The sequence below is a fragment of the Platalea leucorodia genome (genome assembly GCF_965183815.1).
Source record: "Platalea leucorodia genome assembly, chromosome: 3".
Classification (NCBI taxonomy): Eukaryota; Metazoa; Chordata; class Aves; order Pelecaniformes; family Threskiornithidae; genus Platalea; species Platalea leucorodia.
This window is the reverse complement of record NC_138825.1, coordinates 34,386,241-34,400,106: the sequence shown is the minus strand read 5'-3', so window position 1 is coordinate 34,400,106 and position 13,866 is coordinate 34,386,241. Positions and strand designations below refer to the sequence as shown.

General features: G+C 37.7%; 1 protein-coding gene across 1 annotated transcript in view; it reads right to left on the bottom strand.

Annotated features, from left to right (window-relative positions):
* KIF6 (kinesin family member 6) overlaps positions 1-13,866 on the bottom strand; it is a gene marked incomplete at its 5' end in the record, with an annotated part of 170,119 nt that overhangs the window by 6,930 nt on the left and 149,323 nt on the right. The window contains 3 exons of the mRNA XM_082306226.1: positions 6,048-6,136; positions 7,756-7,891; positions 8,882-8,966. Of these exons, the coding sequence (XP_082162352.1) occupies positions 6,048-6,136; positions 7,756-7,891; positions 8,882-8,966 (310 nt within the window). The remainder of the gene's footprint in view (positions 1-6,047; positions 6,137-7,755; positions 7,892-8,881; positions 8,967-13,866) is intronic.

The following is a 13,866-nucleotide window of genomic DNA, read 5'->3' as shown; positions in this document are numbered from 1 at the left end:
GTGGCAGGGTTTGGCCTCTAGAGATCTCACTTTCAAGTGGATTCCTGGACCCAGGACAATATGCCAAAACTTGCCTTAGAGTGCTCTGGGAGAACTGGGCACCTGAGGAAGGTGATATTAAAAAAAACCCTTATACTGAGTGAGGTGATGCCCCGAATCAGGAAATCAACATTACTGTGCTCAGAGATGGACCTTAAACTCCTACCCTCTGCCTGTGCGGTTACAGCCAGCCATTTTTGTCTGTGGGATGCAAACTCTTCTGCAAGTTAAGGGAATTTGTAAGGAAGCTTATAACTATTTTTTGTAATGACTTAAAGTGTTGCTTCCATACAAAAGGTTAACAATTAAAGTACTAATCTAACAAATGAGTCCCTCAGCTTGGCAGAACTCAAATCCATGATTTATGTATCCCAGTGATTTCTCTAATCCGTAGGCTAGAGGGATGACCTGTATGGGGATAATCTATATCCTTCATACTGAAGCTCTGATAATGTTTCTATGGCATTGCAAGATACATTGAATCATAAGGGGACGAAAGAGTGTAATTTTGCTGTGCAGGGGTTTGTATGCTCAGATGCAACTTGCTCCTAGCCTGTTCTCAGAAGCCAGGACTCTCCACCTTCATCTGAGTGTTAGATGCTGTTCCAGTGATCAGAATTTTTGCTAATACTGCTCTAAATGTAATGGAAAGTCATTATGACAGCATGGGGTGGGGGTAACGATACCCCTCTCTGTGTGTTAAGCCTGAAGGACTGGACATTTCAGGATGCCTGACAAAGCCAGACAAAACCATAGCTGACCTGATTTAGTGTGATGATAGTTCTTCTTCAAGCAAGAGGTTGGTCTAGAGATCTCTAGAGGTGCCTTCCAACCAACATTTCTGTAATGTGTAAATAGGCACTCCTGGATCACAGTTTTGGATCTGGATGGACAAACAAGGTGTACAAGTCCTGTCTCTTTGTCTGGCTCCTGAGCTCTAACATTATTCAGGTTCTTTTGACAATGTATAATTCCCATTTTTATTCCGAAAATCTGAATCTATCTGATTTTTCCTTGAGTTGAATTTAAGAAATCTTAAAGTACTGTTTCCTGACAGCTTCAGTAAAATTCCTGCTTTTTCTGGAGATTAAAGATGGTCTGTCAGCTTCATATGTCTCCGTTCTTTTTTCAACCTAGTACTTGAAGTTTCACCCAGTGGGCAACTTGCTTTTTTGGGGGTGTCATCTGTTGGGGCTATATGTCTCAGTCAGGCATGGGGCAGCAGCTAGAGAGATGTGCACAGTGTTGTGGCAGTATCTCCCTTGCTGCGGGAACCCAAGGGCCGGAGACAACTGTCCCATGGACTGACCAGCTCCATCAAGCACATAGGGTAGAGGAGCTGGAGAGATGATGGGTGTCACAGTATGAATGCTTGATTCACCAGATGAAAAAAAGTGGAAAATCAGGTAGATTAAAAAGGAAAGTGTAAAATTTGAAGGTGTGCAACCTCTGCAATGTTAAAAAAACCTCAGCTGCAGTTCTCCAGTCATCTGAGCCTTGGACATGAGGGGAACAAATGTTCTATGTAAAGGCAGGCAAGATTTAAGCTGCTTAAAATCTGATCATTTTAGTATTTGGTTACAAAATCAAATTTGGCCTAACTAACTTGTAAATTCATAGATAAATTGTTCAAGTTAAATTGTTACCAACAGAATGTGAAAACCTTTGAAATGTCATTAATCAATGATGTTATTCACAGATTATATTTTATCATCATGTAACACTGCAGAAAATTCACAGGAATGAAAAATGATTACACAGAAAATGCTGCAAAATATGTAAACATTTCCCTTGTTTTGCATAGCATTAATATAGGGAGTAAATTTTGCAATCCAGGACAATACATGTTAAAAAATCTGATGCTCCAAGTCATCAGAGAACATGAAGAGTTATCTCAAAATATCTCCAAGGGAATCTAAAATGACAGGGAGATTTTGAAGAAGACGATGGAGAGCCAAGGAGTCTGAGATTGAACATACTGTGGGGCTTGCTGGAATAGGACAAAGGAGATTCAGTAAAAGAGAATGAGTGAGGTTAAGAAAGATCTGACTGAATTAAAAAGGAATGCATTCCTTCTGAGAGAAGGAAAAAAATCCAAAATTTTTTAGAAGATTTGAATACCTATCCAACATTTGCTTGGTTCAAGGGGAATACAAGAACATTTCAACACTAGTGAAATTAAATATTCAGTGAGAGAAGTAACTTAAACAGACAAGGATCTGATAAATTTCTTAAATGAAAGCCAATGTGGGAGAAGACTACATGAGGATGAACACCACATTGTGCTTGAATTCTGAAGTGGAGCAGACAGGGAGTGCTGAGCCCGACATGCATTTTAAAACTTTTTGCAGACTTGACAGGAACTCATTATGAGACATAAATGTACATGCAGTGCAAGTTGCAGTTAGTACCACAGCTTTACGGTAGAGACAATATGGGCAAGTAGGGTATTCTCTTTCAAGTTTGAGGGATTTTATTAGGTATTCCTTTTGAATAAAATAACTTCTTGATGATTATTTTAAGTTCCTCTTCCTTTCTCTTTGTACTGTGACTCTGGGATTGCTGATTAGACCCTTTTCTGTCTGAAATATATAGATGAGTCATTCTTTCTCCACTTTGCACAGTTGTTCTTCATTTTAAGTAATATGTTCAGATCAGATGAGATTTAATATTTCTGCAACCTTCATATGAAAGACACATGCAAAGATAAATATAGTCTGGAAACCTTCTGTATCTACTCAACAGGTTAATGAGCATGAGTCTGTAAGCCTCTACAATATACAGACTACTGGTTTCAGCTATTTTAAGTATATCAGGTTTGGTAATGTGATTAACCTGCTCAAGAAATTACCTTTCTTATGCAGAAATGTTTTTTCTCATGCCAAACCCACTGATAACCCTTATGTCACCATTTTCCCCACTTCAGCTCTGTAGTCACTGAAATCAATGTTTTGCTTCTTACTCTAGTGGGAGTAAGATCAAGCCAATGGCTTTCAAACCTTACTGACTAAGGCAGAAATGCTCACTGTTCAACTCTTTTATTAACACAGACTCATTTTGACACTTAACGCTTCAGCCATTTTTTTGAGTTGAAAAACAGACATATTTGGCCATGCATCAAGTGCCTTTACATGTGTGTAGCCGTCTTAAGCCTCAAAAGGATTACCAGCTTCCCTTCTCTGTTGTTTTAGTTATAAATTGATTTAATATAAAATACAATTTGAGGCTATCACATTCCCTTCCCAAGGCTTAATTTTCTCCAGTAACATGACTAAGGTGTGTCAAACAATAACAACCCACATGAATCATGCACTAGAAGGTCATCAAAAGCTTTGTTCAAACACATATATAAATCTCAACAAAGATTACAGAATATACCTGTATCCTTTATCCACTGAGATAGATAATTTATTACTTCTAATCCTGAAGATCGTATTTATATCCGTTCACACTCAGGAGTTTGTCTGAATGGTTTTACTGCATACTTACTCTGTCAACAGCAGTCTTAGATTTCTGACATGCGGCCCACTAAGTTTTAGATCTTATGTCTATTGAACATACCTGTGAACTGAATTCCATCTTGGAAATAGGTTTTATTTGCACCACATTATATCAAATATAATTTGTGTCAGTTTCTGCTTTTGTGACCGGTTATTCTGCTGGGTGAAGATAGCAATATCATTTCAGAGAAAGAGACTGTTGATTTCTAGGTGAGTTAGAAACAAAGAGCCATTTGTGTCTCAGGACTATGTAACTGAGAGGTGCAATTGTAGCCTGGACTCATCCTACACAATCATGGGAACTGGTAAGTAAAGTACCTGTGTCAACTGGGGTCAAGGAAATCCTTGGGAAATAAATATTCTACCGTTTTATACTCTTAAAGCCTGTGAAATTGGAAACATTTACTCTAAAATGTTATTGCCTCAAGTAGGGGGAAAAGTAAATTTTCATGCACAGTGGGATGTTAAGCCTGCAGCTCCCACCTCACATAAAGCAGAAATAGTGTTTCTACTTCCATATACATCACACTGGAAATGTACCTATGTAAAATGCATTTAAACAGCCTAACACAAAATAAGATCAACTTTCTGGAACTATAAGGAGGAAAGAGTAGTTAACTTCAAAAGATCATTGCAAGAATATTGATAGAGACGGGAAAACAAAACTATATTCATCCTGACTCACTCTACAATTTAAGTTCAAGAAGATGAATGTTCTGGGTCTGTGATATGTATGCAAGGATCATTCAGTCAATCTCAGTCAACGTGTCCATTACTTAGACACAGAGAAACTGTTCATTATAAAGAACAGGTGGGGCAGTACAGGACTCTGAAGTAAGCTTGGCAGCTGAAAGCAGCCAGGCACCTTCCCCCGTTCTAGTCAAAATGCTAGACACACTTTTCTGAGACCTGTCCTCCAGTAATAAACACAAACAGTAAAGGCATTTGAAAGAAAAGTTTAAAAGAAAATTATAAAGAAATCAGTTACGCAATTTTGCTTCTGAGCTAGGGTGGGGGAGGGAGAAATCACCACTCCTGGAGGCCAGTCTCCCATTGCACTGGAAAGTGCCTGGGCATTATCATATGTTATTTTTAATTCTAGCTTAGACTGCAAAAGATATCACTCTCCTGAGCAGTGCATCAGCACACCAACTGGAAATTGTTGTTCCCAAGAACAATGGGGCAGAGAGGTTGTGCAAGAGGTCCTTAGTTCAGTTCAGTACAAAGTGAAAGAGAGTGACAGTCATGGATTGCTTGAGCTAATTTGGCTGACTGTGTGCTAAGCTACACCAAAAATGCTCTGACGTTCTGTTCCATCAGCTTTTCTGTGGGACAAGTAACCTTCAACCTAAAACCAGAAAAGAACAGCTCAAATTAGGCCTAAAACCTGCCAGCCATTTGCAAAGCAAATAGTGCCTAAGTCTTGAGAGAACACAGAACAAGAATTGAAGCAAAGTAGAGAAGACTAGAGTCGGTTTTCATCAGTTTGAGACATCTGAAAATGCCTTCTCAGACAACTTTAGAGGATCATGTGTTTCATTCTCTGTACTGATTATGGAGCATTTACTATAGATACACAAAAGTCTACAATAAAAATTAGAATATATTTTACAGTTTTAAGAAAATCCAGTATTCATTATTTAATGGTATGTAGGATATATTATGTTTGCTGCAAAGCAGGAAACATCATTTATGCAGAGTATTGTTATAAAATTGTAGGTAAAGACACTCATCAGAGAAAGATTAACTGTATAATGAGAAGGAGCGGGGGAGAGAGAGAGGGGGAGAAAATGAGAGCAAGAGAGAGGTGGGGAGGGAGAGAGGAAGAGGGAAGGAGAGAGAACACCTCCATTTATTGTCTATGAATATGGAAACCTGCACATTCAGGTATGTGTTTTCCTGCACTCTACTTTGCTTGAAGCCTATGAAAGATGTATTACTGCAAATTTAAATTAGAGGTTTTGAAATCAGAAGTGACTGATGATGAAACAACCAAGATGATTACATTTTTCTACTTCAGAGGATGCACCAGTGTTTTACAATATCAAATGCAATATCATTGTGGAATAATATGCTGCATAAATGTAGCACCAGAGCATTTTTCAACAGCAAATCTATCTAGGCTATATATTAAATCATTTTTTAATCTTTTTTTGGTTTGCAGCCCCCTGAATACATTCCAAAGGAGATATAGTTTCCTCATATAGCAAAATTGGCTGATAACAGGCTTGCTTTTCTTAGCTATCTATCATGAGGTCTCTAGTGACAGGTTTCCAGGGTCCCAAGACCAACAAGTTACAATACAGAACTGAGTTACAATAAGCTACTTTCAATATTATTGCAAAATAACTGAATGATAAAAATGCATTTTCTACATAGTCATTTCTCTTGTAACTGGAAATGCAGTGTTTGAGTGTGATATTTGCAAAAGCATTCTGGTGAACTGCACTTCTACGAAAACTGCATTTTCTTACAAGTAAGGAAGGAAGAGAAAAATGACCAATTTACCTGTTACTTGATAGATGTTGCGAGGATTTGACAAACTGGGGATAAACAGTCGCAGTATTTGGTGAGCTAACCATCTCTGGCTTTTCCTTCTGGGTTCAGATTGAAAAACAAAGTTATATAGGATAGGATTTTTTTAAGAGTGCTTAATATTGGCCTACAGGTCTCAGCAATAACAAGGTAGGCAATGACTCATTCAGAAAACACAAGAGTCTGAATCACACAGTATTTTCTTCACTTGGACAAACACTTCTGAACAAAGAGAAAAGCGTTTAGGATTGGTTCAAGTATTTTTAAGCTCAAGTTACAGGTTTTTAATATGTAACAGCATGTGTTTGCCAATTTGAGTTTCTTAAGGAGCTCAGATGTATAGGTAGGTCAAGATCCAAGAAATCAATCCCAATTATTTTTTCCAGTTTTCTAATCTTCTACTGGTGAACCATGAGAGGCTGAATCCCTGACCTCTCCTGTTAAGGGACAGAGAAAAATGTGCTCCAGTAGATTAAAGAATATTACTTGCATTGCTTTGAAAAGCCTAAATATTTAGATAGGAGAGTGACTAAAACATTATCCTCCTTCACTAATATGATTAGGGATTTTAACCTGAGAAGTATTTTGCAACGATAACTTGCAGTTAAGCTAGTTAGGTGGCACTTTATGGATAATGAATTTCCTGATGTTAAGCTCTGTATTTACTTTAGGCTGTTTTCTTAAAAATACAGTTTAAATTCATACTCATAAGAATTAAACAAAATACTGGCTAAACAATTATTTGTTTATAACAACTTTTTCCCAAGGAGTAAATCTTCTCTTCCAGTTAATAATAAATGATATGGGATGGACTGCATTCAGCACTCTTTTTCATTAGGCTGATGTGAATTTCATGGCAGTGCTTTGCTGTGAGATGCCATGTGACTACTTGGAAGACACTAAAAAAGTGTCAGAAGGGGAGCATAAGAAAGCTATGTTGTTGCTTCAGTTGATCACCCTCCGGACCCTCTTGTACTGCGTTTGTGAAACTGTATAGCTTTCAGACTGACTCTGTTATGAACTTCTAATACACTGTTTAAAATGACATCTCTTTAGTTCGTTTTTATACAAGTCATCAAATTAGAGCACTCTGTTTCTGATGGGTTCTTAAGCAAGCAATGATGGCAGTGGTGGGCCTCAGCTAGAGAGTGAAGGGACACAAGCTCTGTGTGGAGAGCTGCTGACCCTCTGGGAGTTTAGGAAAGCTGAAAGGTTACTGGAGTCTTTGCAAACAAAGGAAGCTAAAAGCCAATTATGTTTGCTGGGATTTGTCCATATTACAGCCGTGACTGCCATCTTCTAATACACACGTCATAAACGTGATGAAATCATAGTTTTGCTACCAGTAAAAAAGATTATTTTTTCCAATCATCTCCTCTATTTGTTTTATGTTCCTTCAGAGTTTTCAGCATTTTAGGACCATTCTTGGCTTTCAATCAAGTTATTTGGGGAATGTCAAAACAGAAAATAGAGGAGAAAGCAAAGGGTTTGCTTCGCTTGTGTTAGCTTCATACAAGCGTAATTCACATTAGCTTTGCCTGATTTACACTGGCATAAGCACAGGTGAATCAGGCCCCAAATCCCATCCTTCGTACTCTTTTCTATCTAGTCAACTAACTACTTTAAAAATGATTGAAGATGGTACATTTACATGAAAAGGGAAGAAATACTAAGTTCATACCTGTAGATGTATTGCCTTTTCAGACCACCAGACTTCAAAGTCTTTTTGCAGCTTCATCTTGACTTTTTCCATAAGAAGCTGCAGGTGCTCAATCTCTACCTTCAGCCCTTTCAAGCGATTGAACATTGTCTTATAACTAATATGAGAAGAAGAAAGTGTATTACAGATCTTTCAACACATATCTGAACAAAACTTTATCCTACCTAGAACAGTAACAGATTTAAACTACAAAAGAATATATAATAATCAGAGATGCGGGGGTGGGGTGGTGGTAGGGACATCTCATATTTTATAAGAGCTTCACTGGACAGTACGCACAAGAAACTTATCCCACAAAGCTTTTATTTCACTAGAGAAGTTAGTGAAATTCAAATGGGATCAATATTGATTAACAATCAAAATACAGGTTCAATCAAATATGTCAATTATTTCTTTTGATTTCTCAGCATGTTACCATTAATGAATAACCGGTCATCGGAGCCTGGATTCAGGTAGGAGCTGAGACTGATTCCCCTTTCAGATGGAAGCTTCATTAATGAGGCCTCGTGGCTAACATATAGTTGGAGATTTACCAGTAGTATGAAATAGCCAGAAGTTTCCTCACAGATTGCACATAACGTAAATGCTAGCAAATTACTTAGAACTGATATCCTTGCATCTATTTTCTTTTATCCTCCTGGCTACAGTGACATTAGAGCAAGGATTGGTTAACCAATGTGTATTCTGCATATTATTCACACTTAGTCAATCCTGTATAGCTTAAAGGTTTTCCTTAGGTCAAGGAAGGCAGGGTATTTCTGAATCCACCAAAAAGGTTCACAATACATTTGGATTCAAACAGCAAGTTTCTAACACTAATCCTCAGGGAGAACATTAAGCTATTTTTATTTATTTTTAGCCATTAGCCCAAGCATAAATTTTCCCCAGTCATGTACTGTGGCATCTTACAGACAAACCAACAGCATATACACAAATTCAAAAACTATTAGTGAACCACAAAGCTGACATTTTTAAAATGTCAGAGAAAACCCTGAGGGTAGCTGTGTGTGCAGAATTGTAATTGGAATATACTATCAGCATAATTTATCTTCTGAAGGATGGCAGAAGTTTGAGGCAGAAGTAATACCTTTTTTTTTCTTCTTCAATTTGTGTTCGAAGTTTCTCTTCTACTGGATCAAGTGTATTTAGGTTTTCAGAAGGACTGGAAACAGCTATAAGAGAAATGATCATATGTAAGCAATGACTATATGATGTCAAAAGAAGCAACTTTTAATTAGAATACAAACTATTTTTAAAGAGGTAGGTAATGAAATGGAACCATTTCTCTCTTCTGGAAATGTTTCTTCGAATTCCTTATTTAGGCCTTAGTATAAGAGACAATTGATAACTAGTGATTTGCATTAAGTTGCTTTTAATTTTTTTTTTTCAGTAAAGACTGGAATATTCATTTTATATATGAATAAAAGTGAGTTTGCCACTCCATTTTGAAAGTTCATCTTTGGCATAAAACCCTACCAAATGCATGCAACCTGACAGTTTTGACTACAAAAAAAAGACCAGAACAGCAAAGTTGCTGTGAAGATACAACAGTAGCTGTGCTGGTGCCTGCAAATAGAGTAACAGAAAGAAGAGTAAAAGACAAATCCTGAAGGAGAAATTTATTTTGGTAAGCAATAAATTCAGCCAATTAGTATAAATAAGGAAAATGTCCTGAAACTATGGGAGAAATTTTTCAAGGTAAAGAAGAACTGAGGAAATACCTAAAGAGTAGCCTGAGTTAACCTAAGAAAGCAGCTTAGGATTTCCCTATCCTATAACAGAGCTAGTTAGCATGCAATATGCTTATTCTGAGAGATGGCAAAACAGTCTTTCCATCATGGGTTATATGTTCGGCAGTGAAACGAAATGTGAAGTTACCTACGAGTATTACAACAGTTTCTACTTCTAGGATGAATGAGAATAGTTTAAGGTTCCCAGGAAAACATGTTTAACCATTTTAACTGAAGAAAAATGAAAGAAATGAAAGATTTGCTGTACAATACGTGCAAGTTTCCATCTTGACTATTATTTCTGCCAAGAAAATAAATTCTATGTCAACCTGTCATGAGGCCTGAGGAGTGCACCCACTCTTCAAGGCGAGGAATTCTGTCTGGAACAAGAGGGCAGTAATGACCCCTCTTCGCCTGTCAGCGCGCCAGCTGACCATTAATCTTTTGTTGTAGCACCCTTTATCTTAATACAGATGAAGCTGAAAAGCATTTTATTTCATTTAGAGTACTTGAGTCCAGATTTATCTGGACACCTAGTACTTGGAAAAATATTTTTGCACGAGCTCTGAAACGGAAGCCAAACTTAGGGAGAATTTTGTCACTCATCTATAAAAACACCAAAAAAAATGTTTTTCTGCTGCTGATTACATGCTGTAGAAGGGATTATTTGGTTGCAAGTTACCTTCAGAAATAATAATAAAGCCTTTTATATGAGACGAATACCTCTATCACACACAGGCTGCAGCATCCTCAACCCTGAATACAGCTACTCCCATTATCTGTAGTAATATGCTGGTGATGAAAGCAAGAAACACAGCTGTGGGCAAGGTGAGCAGCACAAAGTTTTGTATATGTACAGAATGGAAAGAGATGAGTACACTGCAAGTGGATGGGGCCCCAGCAACAAAAATAGCATTGGATATTTCATAAAGTAAATGGCTAAAACTTAAGACATCCATCACTGTGTTCCAGTCAGTAAAGCAGAAGAGATCTGATCACAGTGTCAGGTGAAGTCCAGTGGTAAGTCAAGCCCAGGAGAAGCCTACTTGGACACTGCTTTGTAAGTTCTCTGGTGTCTTTTCCCATGCTGTTGCAGTCTCCATTTCAGCTTTTTGTCATGCCTGCTCATTGCAATAACCTGCTTGTGAACTGAATAGCATTCTGCTCTAAAGACTAGACCTTTTTGAATCTGCCTACTGTAATATATACAGATGAACACATGGCTTTTTCCTGATGTTCCAAGCAAAAGAGATCTATGGTCTGGTGAAGTGTATTTCAACCCTATTGTTTGCTGCTGCTTCTCCCTTCTCTTCATTCCCTGCTACTTCTTTTCTCCCTTCTCCCCTTTACCTTTCCTGAATCCCTGCAATGGCCTCTTTCTGCCCCGGGGCCCCTGCTGCTGCTGCCTCACACCCCTCTCCTCCCACCAGCCCAGGCAATTTCAGCTACAGCTGAAGCTAAGAAGCTAAGGCAGAGGTTACTGTCTCGTATCTCATGTCGCATGATAGCATTCTTCAGTATGCAGGATCAGTTATTTTAAAACATGAGGGGGACAACTGAGTGAATAGACAGTAAAACATAGAAAGTATATTTACTCAAAAATTTAAGATAGATACCTAAGAAGAAATACTTTCTTTTTGCTATAGGTTTTTATTGCTCTAAAGAGTTTCTTTTTATTGTATATATCTGCCTGCCCATGCAGAGACAGAAAATGTTTATTAAAGCATCAAATCTATGTATTAACCGCATATATACATGTAAACTACAAAAACCTGAAAATTCACGAGACCAACTCTTGCCCATATACATTAAAAAATTTGCAATACGTTAAAAAGTGCAGAGGTGCTACTGCTGAAATATTAACTACCAGATAGCACTTCTGCAACTGCACAGAACACGAAGTGGTATCTGCTTTGTTCACTCAGGGCTGACTTTTAATTCATTGATTGACAGTTTGTCATATGAAACTTGATTGTACAGTCTAGCTCTATGCTTTTAGTGCATCAACTGAGATGAGCCATTCAGCTGATGTGCAATATCACGTGCACTTTTAGTGCCCCAGTGACTTCTCCTGGGAAACAAATGCAGTTGGTGCAATTTGATCCTGGATAATGCAGACCCAGGTTTCAGGGGTGCAGGGGACGTATGACGTACATGTTTAGGAAAACATTGCCTCTCTGTATACTAGGAGTTTCCATTGGCATACCTCCATCCAATTCTATACAACAGAGTTTTAGCAGAAGTCAGCAATGTGCTCATAAGGAGTATTAGTTCCTTTACATTAGCGTAACATACAGCCAAGCGGCAAAACTTATGAATCCTACGTTGTGAAGTCTTTTGTTAAGAGTACTGAGTCACATGATGTAAAGAAGAGATTTTGACAGAGCTACATTGGGTAGTGAAATAGCTAGCGACTTTTATGTTTATCTTCAGCCTAGATGTTTTTTTGTCATCTTCAGATACAACCCATTTGGTGAAGTGAGGCACAGGATACAATTAATACCAGCTGCCTGCTTAGAGAGGAAGGTGAGCTCTGCATGAGTTGATACTCAGTTCATATCATAAGGTTTGGTTGGTTGGTTTTTTTTCATAAAGAAGCTTGTAAGAGGCATTTTAAGATACAATGATTTTATTCTAATGAAAGGGCCAATTTTGGAGCACAGGAAGCAGTAAATTTTGCAACACATCACCAAATCACAAAGTACCAGGAAGGAATGACAGCACCTGCTAACTGGATCACTATTTCAAAGCAATATGGCAAGCATGGATGAAAAACACTATTTCCAGCATGAGACACCAAGTGTTATCACCATAGTTTACTGCAAGCTGGCAACAACTTGAAATACTCTGGCAGATTCTTGTCTACAGTCAGAAAATTTTGCAAGAAACTCTCTGTGACCCTGAACTTTATACTCTCTGGGGTGCTCATATATTTCTCGACCTGAGTGTATCCTAGAAGTCAAACTCCTAGGGATTTATTGTCTTCTGCCTCAAATAACACTGTGCCCTGCCCTCCAGCTGTACTTTTGCAGTCAAAGATTTTCATTTTTTCACTGGATAGTCTTGTGTTTATCTGCTTAAATTTATAGTCACTTGAAGTAACCAAATTTAGAATTGACTTCAGTATCCAGTTAATATTTTTGCTGCTTTATTTATCAGCTTTGCAGCTCTTGCAAACTCAGGCTTTAGTGCTTTCAAACTGGAGCATATGCTGTCATTTGGGTTTTTTAAAAAGAACTACCCATCCATTGTTATTCAGGATCAGCTTACAAGTAATTCTCCCCTTCTTCTTTCTTATTCCTCCCCTGGGCCATGTAAACTTATGTTTGTCATCAGGCACCACGTGTGTACCTTATACAAAAGCAAAGATGGGTATGCACAATGAAACTCAGGAGAAGATGAAAATACCCTAATGTCTGGAAGAGTTTATATTGTGGATTTTAGAGCAATTTAGCACTTATCCTAATGTAATAGATTTTTTAGAATTTCAGCCAGCTGTTCATGAGCATACATTGAAACAAACTGTGCTATTTTCAGCACTTTACAAGTTTGTGCATGTGTGTGGGATTAAGGGCATGTGTATTTTGTTGATTTTTATTTTTATTTTAATCACTGAATTTAGTAAAAGGGTCCATTGGTATGCTGCTTTTTGTTGTATCATTGCATTGTTTATTGTTTTACTGGTTTAATATTGGCTCAAACCAACTGACTTCCAATGCACACCTGGAAAGTGGAGCTATTTTTTCCAGTCTCTGTGAGCTGTTTTGGCTAAATACAGACTCACACTTCAATTCCCTCAAGTTTCTTCTCTGAAACTAGTAATCTATATATTTGCTCCTGAAAATACATGGCATATGAAACAGAAGGCGTTGCCTTCACGTCAGCCACACTCAAGCCATGAAAGTTTCTGAAACCATTGTGGCTAAAAGTTCTCTGTTGGTTTCCAAATATACAATATACTGAAGAAAAAAAAAAAAAGGCAGCTCAAGTTTAATATGTTCCATACACGCCAGTAGATCTAGTGGAATAGTAACATAGCTGGGTCTTAGTCAGGAAACCCCTACTGACTCAGATTCTTGCCTACATTTAATAAATGCATTTCAACATTTGATTACATGAGATTATTGTTGCATCATTTATCTTCATAATATTAGATAAAACCATACCTGATATTTGAATGATCTTTCTGCCTCCCAAGAATGGGTGTGGTTTGTCATCCATAAGTGTTGAGGCTTCGTTAGCATTCATTTCTACAACATCCAAGAGCTTGCATGGAAAAAAAAAAGTCTCTTTGCTAAGTTTTGTCATGCTCTTCTTGAAAGAAAAGGATGGAAAATACTTC